The sequence below is a fragment of the Leishmania panamensis genome (assembly GCF_000755165.1).
Source record: "Leishmania panamensis strain MHOM/PA/94/PSC-1 chromosome 30 sequence".
NCBI classification, from domain to species: Eukaryota; Euglenozoa; class Kinetoplastea; order Trypanosomatida; family Trypanosomatidae; genus Leishmania; species Leishmania panamensis.
This window is the reverse complement of record NC_025877.1, coordinates 1,293,507-1,305,739: the sequence shown is the minus strand read 5'-3', so window position 1 is coordinate 1,305,739 and position 12,233 is coordinate 1,293,507. Positions and strand designations below refer to the sequence as shown.

The 12,233-nt window shown below is 57.1% G+C and overlaps 5 protein-coding genes across 5 annotated transcripts, besides 1 other annotated feature; all 5 read right to left on the bottom strand.

The window, feature by feature from the left end:
• Positions 1–227: 227 nt before the first annotated feature.
• LPMP_303700 (ribosomal P protein AGP2beta-1, putative) lies at positions 228–896 on the bottom strand (the record flags this gene model as incomplete). Its single annotated transcript, XM_010703090.1, has 1 exon — positions 228–896. One exon carries the CDS (start codon positions 894–896, stop codon positions 228–230), a length of 669 nt encoding a protein of 222 aa, XP_010701392.1.
• Positions 897–1,211: 315 nt separating this feature from the next.
• LIP2 (60S acidic ribosomal protein P2, putative) lies at positions 1,212–1,529 on the bottom strand (the record flags this gene model as incomplete). The annotated part of the gene is made up of 1 exon (XM_010703089.1): positions 1,212–1,529. One exon carries the CDS (start codon positions 1,527–1,529, stop codon positions 1,212–1,214), a length of 318 nt encoding a protein of 105 aa, XP_010701391.1.
• Positions 1,530–2,045: 516 nt separating this feature from the next.
• On the bottom strand, positions 2,046–2,363 carry LIP1 (60S acidic ribosomal protein P2, putative; the record flags this gene model as incomplete). Its single annotated transcript, XM_010703088.1, has 1 exon — positions 2,046–2,363. One exon carries the CDS (start codon positions 2,361–2,363, stop codon positions 2,046–2,048), a length of 318 nt encoding a protein of 105 aa, XP_010701390.1.
• Positions 2,364–2,841: 478 nt separating this feature from the next.
• LPMP_303670 (CPSF-domain protein, putative) lies at positions 2,842–6,885 on the bottom strand (the record flags this gene model as incomplete). Its single annotated transcript, XM_010703087.1, has 1 exon — positions 2,842–6,885. One exon carries the CDS (start codon positions 6,883–6,885, stop codon positions 2,842–2,844), a length of 4,044 nt encoding a protein of 1,347 aa, XP_010701389.1.
• A 1,851-nt stretch (positions 6,886–8,736) lies between these two features.
• LPMP_303660 (hypothetical protein) lies at positions 8,737–11,307 on the bottom strand (the record flags this gene model as incomplete). The annotated part of the gene is made up of 1 exon (XM_010703086.1): positions 8,737–11,307. The coding sequence occupies one exon, from the start codon at positions 11,305–11,307 to the stop codon at positions 8,737–8,739; it is 2,571 nt and encodes an 856-aa protein (XP_010701388.1).
• An 872-nt stretch (positions 11,308–12,179) lies between these two features.
• Positions 12,180–12,233: a repeat region.

Here is a 12,233-nt window from a genome sequence, read left to right as displayed (position 1 = left end):
GCGCTGCAGTTACCGTATAAGGATCTGCTAGCCTTTCTGGATACAGCAGCGATGCTTTCCTCGGGCCAAAGTCAGCGGAGAAGGTCGATGCCAGATGTCGGACGGAGAAAGAGGACAACGTGTCGTCACCACGGCAACCAAAAACACCTGCAGAACAACAACAGGAATGGGAAAAAAAACGCTCAAAATAGGAAAGTGGCGAGATCGCATTGAGGAGACGCTCTGAGTCACCACTTTGGCGTCGTGCCACTCAACCCAGGTGCACTTGTCGGTGTGTGAGTCGCCCAGTCGGAGTCCGTCGAAGAGGCAATGTCCTCTTCTCTGGGGATCAACTGGTCCTGATGACCCTTTCTCCCGCGGCGAAGGATCTCGCTGTTCATGTTCGTAGCCCCTGCAAGCACCTTCCTGTGCGTCTCTGTTGGCGCTCCATCGTGGGGTTCGCTGCCCTTGCCTTCCCCCTTTGCCGGATCCTTTATTGGGAAGGAAACCTTGCTGGGCTTATGCGCCAAGGCAAACAAGACGTTTGAGAAGACTTCGACCGCGTGCTGGCACCTCGAAGCCGCCTGTAGCAGCGACGGGTTTGGCGGCGTAATGTTCTTCGGCTTGAGTGACGCCGCTGCGAGCGCCTGCTCGTACTCTCGGACCTTGTCGTTTGACGGGCACACAGCCTGCACGTTATGGCACCTTGACTCACAGAGGTCCAAGTCCTCGAACCGTCGCTGTTCGGCGACGGAGCTGAAGAGGCCCTCCCACCCCCGTGGGGCGCGACTTCTATTTTCCAAAACGCGGGCGGTCTTTTCGAGGCAAAGACGGTGACAATCAGAACACTGCAGCACAAACTCCGACAGGGAGAGCGCTTTAATATTGTAGGAGTCTTTGTTCTCTTGAAGAGCCATGACAAGTACCTAGCCAGGATTGGCGCACAAGACGTCAACAGAGAACAAACCGGACAGAGCAGAAAGAGAAGAGTGGCGGAGAGTTGGAAAAGTGGGGGAGGGAGACGGGGAGGAGGGACGCCGCCACTGGATGCGGATGAGTACCTAGAGCACACGTTTGTGCCAATGCAGAACGCCTCAAGTCGCCAAGAGAAGGTGTGGCGGCAGTAGGAGCCTCTCTAGTGGGTTCACATGCCCGTTTCCTTTTGTCGTGAAACACGCCTCTAATCAAAAAGAAAACTGAAAAGTAATACGGGTAAACCACGCTGACGGGCCTCAGTCGAACAGACCAAAGCCCATGTCATCGTCGGCCTCCTCCTCCGACGCCTCCTTCTTCGCATCGGCAGCCGTGGCGACGGCGGCGCCGGCAGTAGAGGCCGCGGCAGCCGGAGCGGCAGAGCCAGACCCCACCAGCTTCGAGCGACCCTCAGTCATTAGCCCATCGAAGCTCTTGCCCTCCAGCTCCTGGAAGAGCGCATCCACGCGGCACAAATCAACGGCAACACCGGCGGCCTTCAGGACAGCCTGAACGTCGGCCTTGCACGGCGTCTTGCCAGAGAGGGCCACGAGGGCGTACGCGGCAAGGTACTGCATGTTCACTACACCTGTTGTGGGAGCACGAGTAAAAAGAGTATACGAAAGGGAAAAGACAAGGAAGAAGAGAGGAGCGCAAGGGGGAGGGACAGGAATAGTAAAGAAGCTTCTTCTAGAGCAGGCAGCACAAGGCTACAAATGAATCACCCTCGCTACCGGAAAGGAGACGTTTACGGCAGGAAGGCAGCAGCTCTTCTTTTCACGCCACGGCAAGTACCTCCCCTGCAGTGCCTGCAGCCTTTCAACGTCCGCCTTCGCAAATAGGGGCGGTGGAGGAAGGAGGGCGCTCCCTCTCTGGTGCCTGAACTGAAGTGTATTGCAGTCCGATGAGCAGCCAACTCTCCTCTCCTTTTTTCCTCGTCTCGCAGGGGCGTGTCTGATTTTCGGAGTCTTTCGAGTTGAAATGAAAAAATCCTCCATACCGAAGGAAACAAGGATACGACAGACGGCTACAACAAGAACAGACACCTGACAGCTCCCAGGCAGAGGCGTGCGACGGCCTAGCCAGGGTAACGCTTAGTCGAACAGACCAAAGCCCATGTCATCGTCGGCCTCCTCCTCCGACGCCTCCTTCTTCGCATCGGCAGCCGTGGCGACGGCGGCGCCGGCAGTAGAGGCCGCGGCAGCCGGAGCGGCAGAGCCAGACCCCACCAGCTTCGAGCGACCCTCAGTCATTAGCCCATCGAAGCTCTTGCCCTCCAGCTCCTGGAAGAGCGCATCCACGCGGCACAAATCAACGGCAACACCGGCGGCCTTCAGGACAGCCTGAACGTCGGCCTTGCACGGCGTCTTGCCAGAGAGGGCCACGAGGGCGTACGCGGCAAGGTACTGCATTTCTTGTTGACAAAGAAACTACGTCGGTGCGGGGGCGCGTTTCCAGTGACAGTGGTCATGTATGCATGATAGGTTCAGTTGGTTCAGTTTCCACACAAAAGAGGAGTCAGGAGGAAGAGGGAAGCAGAGCTGGAGACAAGGAAAGGAAACGTATCCACCACATCTGTACATTCCCCTTGTTGGATGGAGCGTTCCAGGGACACAAGGAGAAAGAAACTCACATCTATCGCAACGAACCAAAAGACAGGGGGAGAGGGTTCAAGGTCCAACGTGCAGCGCATAGGCTGCGTTGTGCATGGTTTATACGCACACACACACACACACACACACACATATATATATATATATATATATATATATGTATACATATGCATACTTATGTAGAGCTGGAGAGGATTAACCGAGCGACACAGGGGAGAGTAACAGTGCAACACACCAGCACAAATGGGGGTTGGAAAGGAGACCTAGCAAGCGTCAACTAGTGCACCCGCTGGAGGTTCACAACGAGCTGCTCTAGCGCCTCGACCGCAAACGGGGGAAGCGGAAGGCTGCCCTTTTCCAAGAAGAGCTTGGCCTGGGCAATGGTGTCCTTAGGGTACTGCGAAAAGGGTTGCATGGTGGTACCGGGCGCGCTCTGTCTGCATTGCTCCTGATGCGCTGGCGGTGCAACAAAAGTTCCGGAGTCATTAACGCACTGGGCGAAGGCATGGAGAAACACATCCGTGGTGACCCGGCATACGTGTCGCTTCTCGTGCAGCGAGAGGCGCAGAAACTGCTCTACCATGTCACCATCCACGGTGTTGAGCGACTCATACCGACGCAGGCGCTCCCGCGTCAGCGCGCACCCCACCTTGGACGCAAGGTAGCTTACCCCTCGCTCCTGGCCAGCGTGCAAGACCTCCCGGAAGGCCTGGTGCGAGAGACCCCCCAGCGGGGTCAACGTGCGCTCCAGTGACGCCTCTAGCGCCCGCAGGACAAGGTATGTGGCCGCGTGCAGTGGCGTTACCACACCAAAGCCACCGTGCGCAGTAGCAAACACCAACTGCGGGCCGGCGATGCCTGGCAAAAGCAGTGGGCTCGGCGTCGAGGAGGATGGCGTCGGTGCCTTCATCAGCGACGTGGCGGCAAAGCTGCCTGGCCGCACGCACGTCACTAGGTCGCCCACGTGGTATTGTGCTCGCACTTCAAAGCGACACTGCGGCGGCCCGCTGGCCGCCGCAGCAGCATCGCCGTCTCCTGGCTGAACAGGCAAAGGTACCACTTTCAACGCCGTAAAGTTGAGGTTATCGTCAAAGAGGCAGAGATTCTCGGCGTCAGAGCCGACGTAGCCGTCCATCACGCCGCGCAGGTTTGCCTCGCGGCAAAGCACCTTGAGGCTTCCCTGCAGCAGATCCACTTCTATGAGGAAAGCGCTGTGCCGCACGTCCAGCGCGACGAGCACCGAGGCGGCCAGGGCTGTGTTGTAGAGCGGAATCAGCCTCGTCACCGTGAGTCCGACACGGCAGCGCTCCTCAGCCACAAAGGTTTGATCCTCCGTGTTCCACTTGTACAAACAAACACAGCCGTTCACGCCAAGCGCAATACGGCCCTTATAGTACGGCACCTCCGCGCAGCACTGCAACGCACCGCCAATGTCCTTGCTGGCGATGAGGCGCAGCCGTTGGCCTTGGCGCTCCTCATCCAGAGCAAACCACATAACCCTTCCAGAGCGCGCGCGCTGCTCATCTGGAAATGTGAAGGAGGAGCCGACGAGAAGCAGGTGCTGCCAGTCCTCCTCGCTCACACCAGCACTAGTGTTCGCCGGCACGTCGATTTGCTCACCACACCTCTCTCCAGGCCCGCCACCCTCTGAGCCATCCAGTCGCACCGTCTGAAGAAAGACGCAGCGCTCGTTCTCGAGGAGCGGTACAGCGGCCGTCCGCCACAAGCCTAGGTCAGCGGTCCACGGGGACTGTATGACACTCGACGGAAGAAAAAGAACTTCATCCCCCTCCACCTTGCGCACAGCCACCGCGTAGCCACCCCAGGCAGCGGTTTCATGCAGCTGCGTGACGGTTTCGCCTAGTGGCAAAAACGTTCGCGACGTCTTCTCGAGCGCCTCAAGAGAGCCGATGTGAAGACGGCCGTCTAGCTTGGAGTAAAAGGCGTAGCACTGCAAATCTGCCTCCACTGTTGCGGCGGCGGACACGCCCATCACGTGTAGCCCAGTCAGCTGTACACCGCCACCAGCGCCACACAACACAACGAGCGGGACGTTGCCGAGGCACAGCAGCCCCGCGTGCGGTCCTCCAAGCTCCAGGAGCTCGAGCGGGTGCGGGGCAACAAACACTGAGCGGCGGGCCTCACCATCACGCAGCTGTGCAATCGTGGTCTCGACCAGAAAACCGTGGTGGGTACCGATGTAGATGGTCGGCAACGCACTCTCGTCCACCACTGGCGACGGCGACAGCTGCGGTAACGCCGACGCGACAGAGCGGGGCACGGCGTCTAGTAAAAGTCGCCCGACCACCTCTGCGTGACGGCATCCTACTTCGTACAAGGCGACAACGCCATTCCACTGGCCAACCACCAGCAGTGCAGAGCTCACGAGCGACACCGCTGAAACGGCGACGTCGGCAAGTGACGGAACCGTACACACTACTTCCTGTCCACGATACACGGTCACGATGGTCCCGTCGCACACGGCTGTCAAGCCGTGCCGAACCGCCGCAAAAAGGATGTCTGGGTCTCCCGCTTGGCGGGGTAGCTGCGACACCACTTCGCATCGAGACCCCAACAATCGCAACCAGGCAATGCCACGGACGGAAATGAGCACCAACGTGCCGGCCGCCGCACCAAGTCCGAGCTCGACGAGGAGATGGTGCGAGACGATCGCCGGGAACACGTGAGGTCCAAGCTCTTCCAGTGTGAGTGCGCGCGCCGAGACAAGGAAGAAACGGTTTGCTGCTGCTGTCATCGTGATGCACATTAGCCCTCCGCCGCAAAGGACACGCTGCGGGTGGCAACGAAGAGGAATGCTTGCTTGCTCCCGAAGCATTACAGCGCTTCGCAGCACGCTGACGCCGCCGCCGCGGTGAATGCCGGTGGCCGCCACGACGCTACATTGGGCGCCGCTTTGGTGCGTGGACATATCTAGCACTGGCCCGCAGTTGTGCAGCACTTCCTCGCACGACGCCTCATCGAGCCGCACCGTGAAACTGCTGTCGAATCGGGAGCAGAGTAAGCAAAGGTCTCCCTGCAGCGTGACGATCTCCGTCGGAGTCGTCGGCGTAGGATGAGGCAGAAAGCGAAATTCCAACACAGGATCTTCACCGCTCATGCCCCTGGAGATGACCGTAACTCGGGCGAGGATACCGTCACGGAACCCAATTACCAACTCGGACGCGTCAGCGGACACTGACGCGCAGCTCACGTCGAGGATTGCCTGCCGCGACGGGATCTCGCGCGAATAGACACCTTTGCGCGGCCGCACTTGGTGGATAAGGGTGACAAGGTGATTACCCACAACGAAGAGCCCGTGGCGACTGGCGACAATGTGCGCTGCCGTAGGATCGACGTTCGGCTGCAACAATCCGCAACGACGCACTCGCCGACCAAGCAAAGCAAACTCGACAGAAGAAGGCGGGGGAGTAAGCGGCTGACGGATCGAGCTGCCCAAGCCCTTCCTGTCGCCCGCCACCTCCATCTCTGTGACAGCCGAGAAGGCAACTTCATACTCCGCTATGTGCACCTTGCCGTACGGGTCTCCGTAGAGCACGTACAGCGAGATGGACGCGGATGCACTGTCGCCCCTCGCACCCATCGCGCTGGGCCGCTGTGTGGCTCCGTGGGTCTGCCCCTTCAGCCATGGTGACGGGGACCCGAACGAGATGTCCTTCACGTCGTACTCTGAGCAGTCCATGTAGCAGTGGGAGAAGATATCGGCTCTCGCACGGCGAGCGACGTGGGCCACCAGCTCCGGCGAAAACAGGCGCGCCAGATGCCCATTTTGCTTGCGCTTGACCGCGTCGCGGGCGAGGGCGGCAAAGACGTCAAAGAGGAAGAGCTCGCCACGAGTCAGGGCAAAAGCGACAAACGGAGGCTGTGCGCCTGCCCCACTGACCGCACTCGAGCAGCTGCACAGCTCAACCTCGCTGGGGTCGTACTGGTACAAGCAGTCCGTGGGCTCGCTTTGGAACAGCGTTGTCATCCGCAGCGGTGGTGCACCGCCGCTCAGGTCCGGGGACGTCTCGAGGGCTGCGAGGAGAATCTCCTGTTTGTAGGTGCAAAGGAAGAGGAGGTGACGTGAGGATTTCTGCGGTGCAGTGCCCTCTACGACAAGCACGGCACGCACATATTTCAATGTGCAATGCATGTGAAAGTCTTGGACGTGGTCAATCCCAGAGTTGCCCTGGCGGCAGGCGTAGACGGAGAGCAGCGTGCCACGATTCAGCGCAACGTAGGTCGTCCCGCCGCCACAGAAGCGTCCAACAGCAGCGCCAAACGCCGCCGTGGACGGGCGCGATGTCGACACAACGTACATGGGCCACAAGTGAGATGAGCGGAGCGGCGATAAAGGAGGCCAACCGCACCAGACAGAGCCGGAGCAAAACGGGTGGCTCTGCGTATTGTGTTCGGCGGCGACGCTGTCAGAGGGAATCAGAAACGGCTTCGGAAACAAACAAAAAGAACAGTAAGTGAAGCAAAAAAGAGAGAGAGCGGGGGACAGCGAGAAGGGAAGTGGACATGAGCAAGTGCGTACTGTTCAGCCGTCTTCGCAGTACCGCTCTGCATCGCCGTGACCAACTCGACAGATGCCCTGGGGAGTAGCAGAGAGCACGGAGAAAGAGGTCAACGTCGCACAAATCACAAGTGCATTTTTCGTGAAGGCATTTTAGCTTTGGAGTCCAGCACTACTTTTCGTCTTTAGTGGTCCTGGGAAGCACTGCTCCGTGGACGCGGATGCACAACCTCTCGCACGCTGGGGTGACTCCGTGAGTCGAGGGCAGCTGGAACGCCGTCGACTTACACTGAAACCCCACATACACGCCAAAAAAAAAACGGTTTCCAGTGAAAAAAGGGATACCAAAGGCATCCCACGCCGCTCGTGCGTGCGCGCCACAACACACATCTTTCGTTTCCTTACCTTCGTTGTTTGGGAGATGCTACGACTATTAGAGTCGCTACTTGGGTAACCATATTTAGGCATTTGACCCCCGTTACTGAAACTGCATGATCCATGAAGACGCTGTAGGAGAGAGAGGGGGGGGCTAAAAAAAGGTAAAGAAAAAAACGCCTCGGTCACTTACTCCTCTCTGTGGGCCTACGTGTAGTTTCTTAATGCTGATGCTGTGGACCAGAAACGGTCATCCACCATGTCACCACACAGCCAAGGGCAGCCGCCAGAACAGCCTTGTCGAGCACCGTGTCCCCACTCGTGCCGGAGCCCCTGGTCTTAGTTGTCATTCCAGGGGTCTGGGCGGCAGGAGGGGCTTTCTCGGCAGCGAGTGCAGCCTTCGGAACAGCAGCAGCACTGTAGCGGGGGGTGCAGCGCTGAAGCGCAGTCACGCAAGTACGGCGAAGCATGATCTACGGTGCGGTGATGAGGCAGTGGGCTAAAAGCAGCAGACGCTTCTGGGAAGGGTAGTTGCGCTCGTCGAAGAACCGAAGTTGTCCTGCCGAAGGGGGGGGGAAGGACGAAGTACGACGAAAAGACAAGTGGAGGAGAAACGGAGAAAGTGAGGGAGGCAGGGGTAAAGAGAAAGGATCCCACTGCGAGAACGATCACGCGGGACCGTCAACATCGTGTGTCGAGCACTGTAATCCAGTCGTATTAGCACCGAGACAGGAAGAGAGAGGCACCAATGGCATTCGTGAAAGACCTATGGCTTTACCGCCGGTACACGTTGAGCGACAAGATAATCGGAAAGAAGCGGTGTTTGCCGTCTGCTCTTCGTCTTGACCAAGTCGTCTACAATTTCTAGGTGAAGGCAAAGCTGGGCCGCTCCCATCGCCCTGTAATCTCGCGCTGGGACGGGCACAAAAAGGAGCAGACGTGAAAAGGAAGCAAAGCATGAAGAAAAGGAAGCATAATCCCGCAAGAGAAGGGGAAATGGCACACAGCCGTAGAACACGCACTCCCGCGCAGAGCACCACAGTGATAACTACCACCGCAGGCAGCGATGACGGAGGGTACCCTTTTCAGCGAGAAAGAAGGAGAGAGACTGTCCATAAGACGGGCGCGGACCGTAGATGCCATTGGTTCAGAACAAGGGGGAAAGAAGAACAAGCAAAAAGGCAATGACAGCAATGAAGGTAAAAGCGCACACGCGCCGTGCCCCAGTGAGAAGCCACTACGGAGACACACACGCACAGGTCTGAAATCCCACCAGCCCTAGACTTGATTCATCGAACGTCCTGCAGGGTCACCGCAGGTCCTCAACAAATAGTCGACAACAGTGCTGATCCGGCCGCAGCGGTTGGACGAAAGAGAGACGTTGCACAAAAAGTAGGTTGTGTCGGTGGTGTCTTCCAGTGAGTCCACGTAGGACCACAGACTCCGCGTCGCACTGAGTTGCGTACCGTTTGCCAAGAAGTTGTTTATGTACTTCGTGCCTGGTGGGTTGAAGGCGACGAAGGGCAAATTCAGCTCGGCGGAGAGCTTCTTCGCGTAGCCGCCGCTGAACTGGTCCCCGACGATCAAAATGCCGCTGGAGACACCGGAGCTGTTGAGCGCAGCTATGTACGCCTTCACAGTGTCCAGAGCGGTGGACGGCGGAAGCCAATTCTTGAGAAAGCGTGCCCTCTGTACAAATGTACCCCTGCTCTGTTCGTCCCATATGTTAATCAGGGGGGAAATGGCGCCAGCGGCCTGAAGGGCAATGGACTCACCCCAGTCGTCTAAGTCACGAAAGAGCGACAGCCCCCTGTTGTTAGAATTCAGCGTGATCACGTGGAACCTGCTAGACACGTCAACGTAGTCGGAGAAGGAAATGTTCGTCTCATCCACGGCAAAGCTCGGCGCGTACGGCATCACCGCCGGGAACATGCGCAGCAGCGAAGGCTTGCTAGAGAACCACGTGGCGAAGTCGGCGTCGCCGGTGTTGCCTTGTGTATGCGACAGCGCTGCTAGAAGGGCCAAGTCCAGCATCCTCAGCGGTGCGCTACCGTTGGCATTGAACACCTTCTCACAGAGTGGGATGAACGGGGTGATCCCCGTGACAGACGTGTTCGCTGCGATTGCAATTTGTGTGGTGAACCGATATTGGGTGCTCCTCGAGAGTGCCACTACAAATGCCACCGCGAGCATCACTATGACCCACCAGACGAGTAACGCCTTCTGATCCGTGCGGAGTGCAACGTGGCTAATCATAAAGCGCCTCTCCGCTTCCACAACGTCGGGGTGGCGGTAGCCAAAGTGCTTCTTGACATCGCAGCACTTCATGTAGTCGAGAAAGAGACTGCGGCAGCAGAAGAGATATGTGTCGATCCGACATCCCTGGGGCTTCTCGTCTGCCAATGCATTGTATGGCAACTTCAAAGTCGCGTGCAGTTCCTTTTTGGTGAATGAGTGCTTGCGCTTGCGAGATATCATTCCGTGCGCTGCAATGAAGAAAGCGGCGACGATGCCCGCCGTCGCTGGGCGGCCGCCGATGGCACCGCCACCAAGACCGAGAATAAGCATGACCACAATGAGCGCCAATGATGCGTAGATGGCCCATTGGTTCTTGCGTCGTAGTACCGTGAGCCATGAGAGGACGTACACGCAGGTCAGCGAAATCGACGCGATTGCTGGCCAGGCCAACGATGGAGTGCCGGGAAAGGTGCTCAGCGCCTGCGCCGCGTACACGGCAAACAGCGGTACGCAGCCGATGGTAAAGACTACAGAGTTGTACAGCAGCGTGTCTCTATCCATGCCAAACTCCTCCAGCACTGTAGATGCATGATACCAGTGTACCTTTTTCATCTTTTCGGGTTTGTGCTTGTACGCACGCCGGCGAAGCTCAAAGTCGTCGCGCTCGGCTCGCTTCCTGATGGATAACCACTTGTACACCAGCGCCCTCCAGTAGAACCAAAGGTAGCAGATGACAACCAGGAACGTTGCCGCCAACACGGCCACGAACGCGTAGCGCTGTGCAACGTACACAAGCGACTGCCTCTTGACCCCAGCTTCAATGATCCCCCACAGAAGCGGCAGAAAGACAACGACAAGAATGATGAGGAGCAGCACAACGTAGGGCGGCTTGCGCTTGGAAAAGTACCGGTGCGACATACCCCAAAAAATAACGTCGTCACGTTTGAACATCCATAGGTTGCGCACCATGTCCATCAGCACGCAGAGCACTGTGACAATCACGAAACTGATGTAGAAGAATAGAGCAAAGTACGCAAAAGGCTGCAGAACCTTGTTGGCGTTGGGGATCGGTGGGACGAACAGGCGATACAGAATCGCAAACGTGTAGTTTAGTCCGAGTGCTCCCATAAATGCTGCGGCGCAGTAGAGCAATATCGTGAGATAGACAAGAAAGGGTTTTGATAAGAATGTGTCCACTACGATGTCAACGAACCAGTTGTACGTTGGTGGATCATACGACGCGTACTCGTAGGATCGGACAAGATTCTCAGCTGTCTGCATCCCGGGGACGTTGAGGCCTTGCGGCATAGTGTTCGACTCGTCCTCTTGTGGGTTTGTGTAGTAATAGTAGTTGCCATCGTCGGCCTGGTAGTAGTAGTGCAGATAGGAGGACGGATCGTAGTACATGCCGTGGTCGTACCCGTTCGACTGCGTGGCCGCCGTTTCGTTCTCCGCCTGCGTCTGCTCGGGGGTGGCAGCGTTCGGGTCCGTCACCATCTCAGTCGTGTAGCCGTCTCCCATCGATACTTCGTAGGACACTTCATCCTGCTTTGAACGACTGGGGTATTTAAGGTTCTCTTCAGCACCTCCTCCGGGTTGATTGAAATTCATGATTGCGTTGGGCCCGCTGCCTCGCACGCTCACCCTCTGCACCAGAGTCTAGAAATCTGAGCAACGACCAGAGCACCGTGGAGAGCGCTACAACAACGAAGACACAAATACCCCAGAAGTCAAGGGAAAAGGGATGTGTATCACAGCGCAACAATAACTTAGAAAGGCAAAGGCAAAAAGGGGAGAGGTGAGAGTCTGTCGCCCAATGTAGATGTAACTTGTCTCCGCCTCGTCACACAAAACAGCACAACAGCGCAGCGATACTGAACAGCAGCGCCACTCTTATTTCCAGCACGCTAAAGTTTAGCGCCAAGTCTCGTGAACGCAATGGGTCCAGCGTATTGTTTGGAGCGACTCAAGACACCCTTTGTCCTAAAAGAGGAGTCCAAATATTGGGTCTCTCTCGCTCTTGTTCGATAGGCCAGACGGTCACAGTGACATGCCCCGTTCTCTGTGTCTGTTGTAGGGCATACTCCTATTCTTTTCTTTGGCTTTCATTGTCCATTGTCATTCAAAAGCATAATCACAAACTTGCCTGCGTTCACGCGCTCTTCACTATCCGCAGCTGATACAAAAATAGAGTTCAGTCCACTGCAGAGACTCAACGCAAAAGGCCAGCGAGAGAGAGAAAGAGGGCGAAAAAGGGGCTAAAATGGTACAACAAAGGACAACGCGCTCTAAACACAACACCTCACGACAAATTCAAACGGGCAAATACGCCACCGTTGGCGCATTCAGAATAAAAAAGAACGACGCAAAGCACCTACAGACAACGCTGGGGGGACGGAACGGAGCACTGGGAAACACGTGACAGCAGACACAACGTCCTTCTGTGTGTCTAACAGCTGCACAGTCCAAACATCTCAGCACACCACTGTACCACGAGACAGTCAGCAGATCCATGCATACCACCCACAACCCACCGA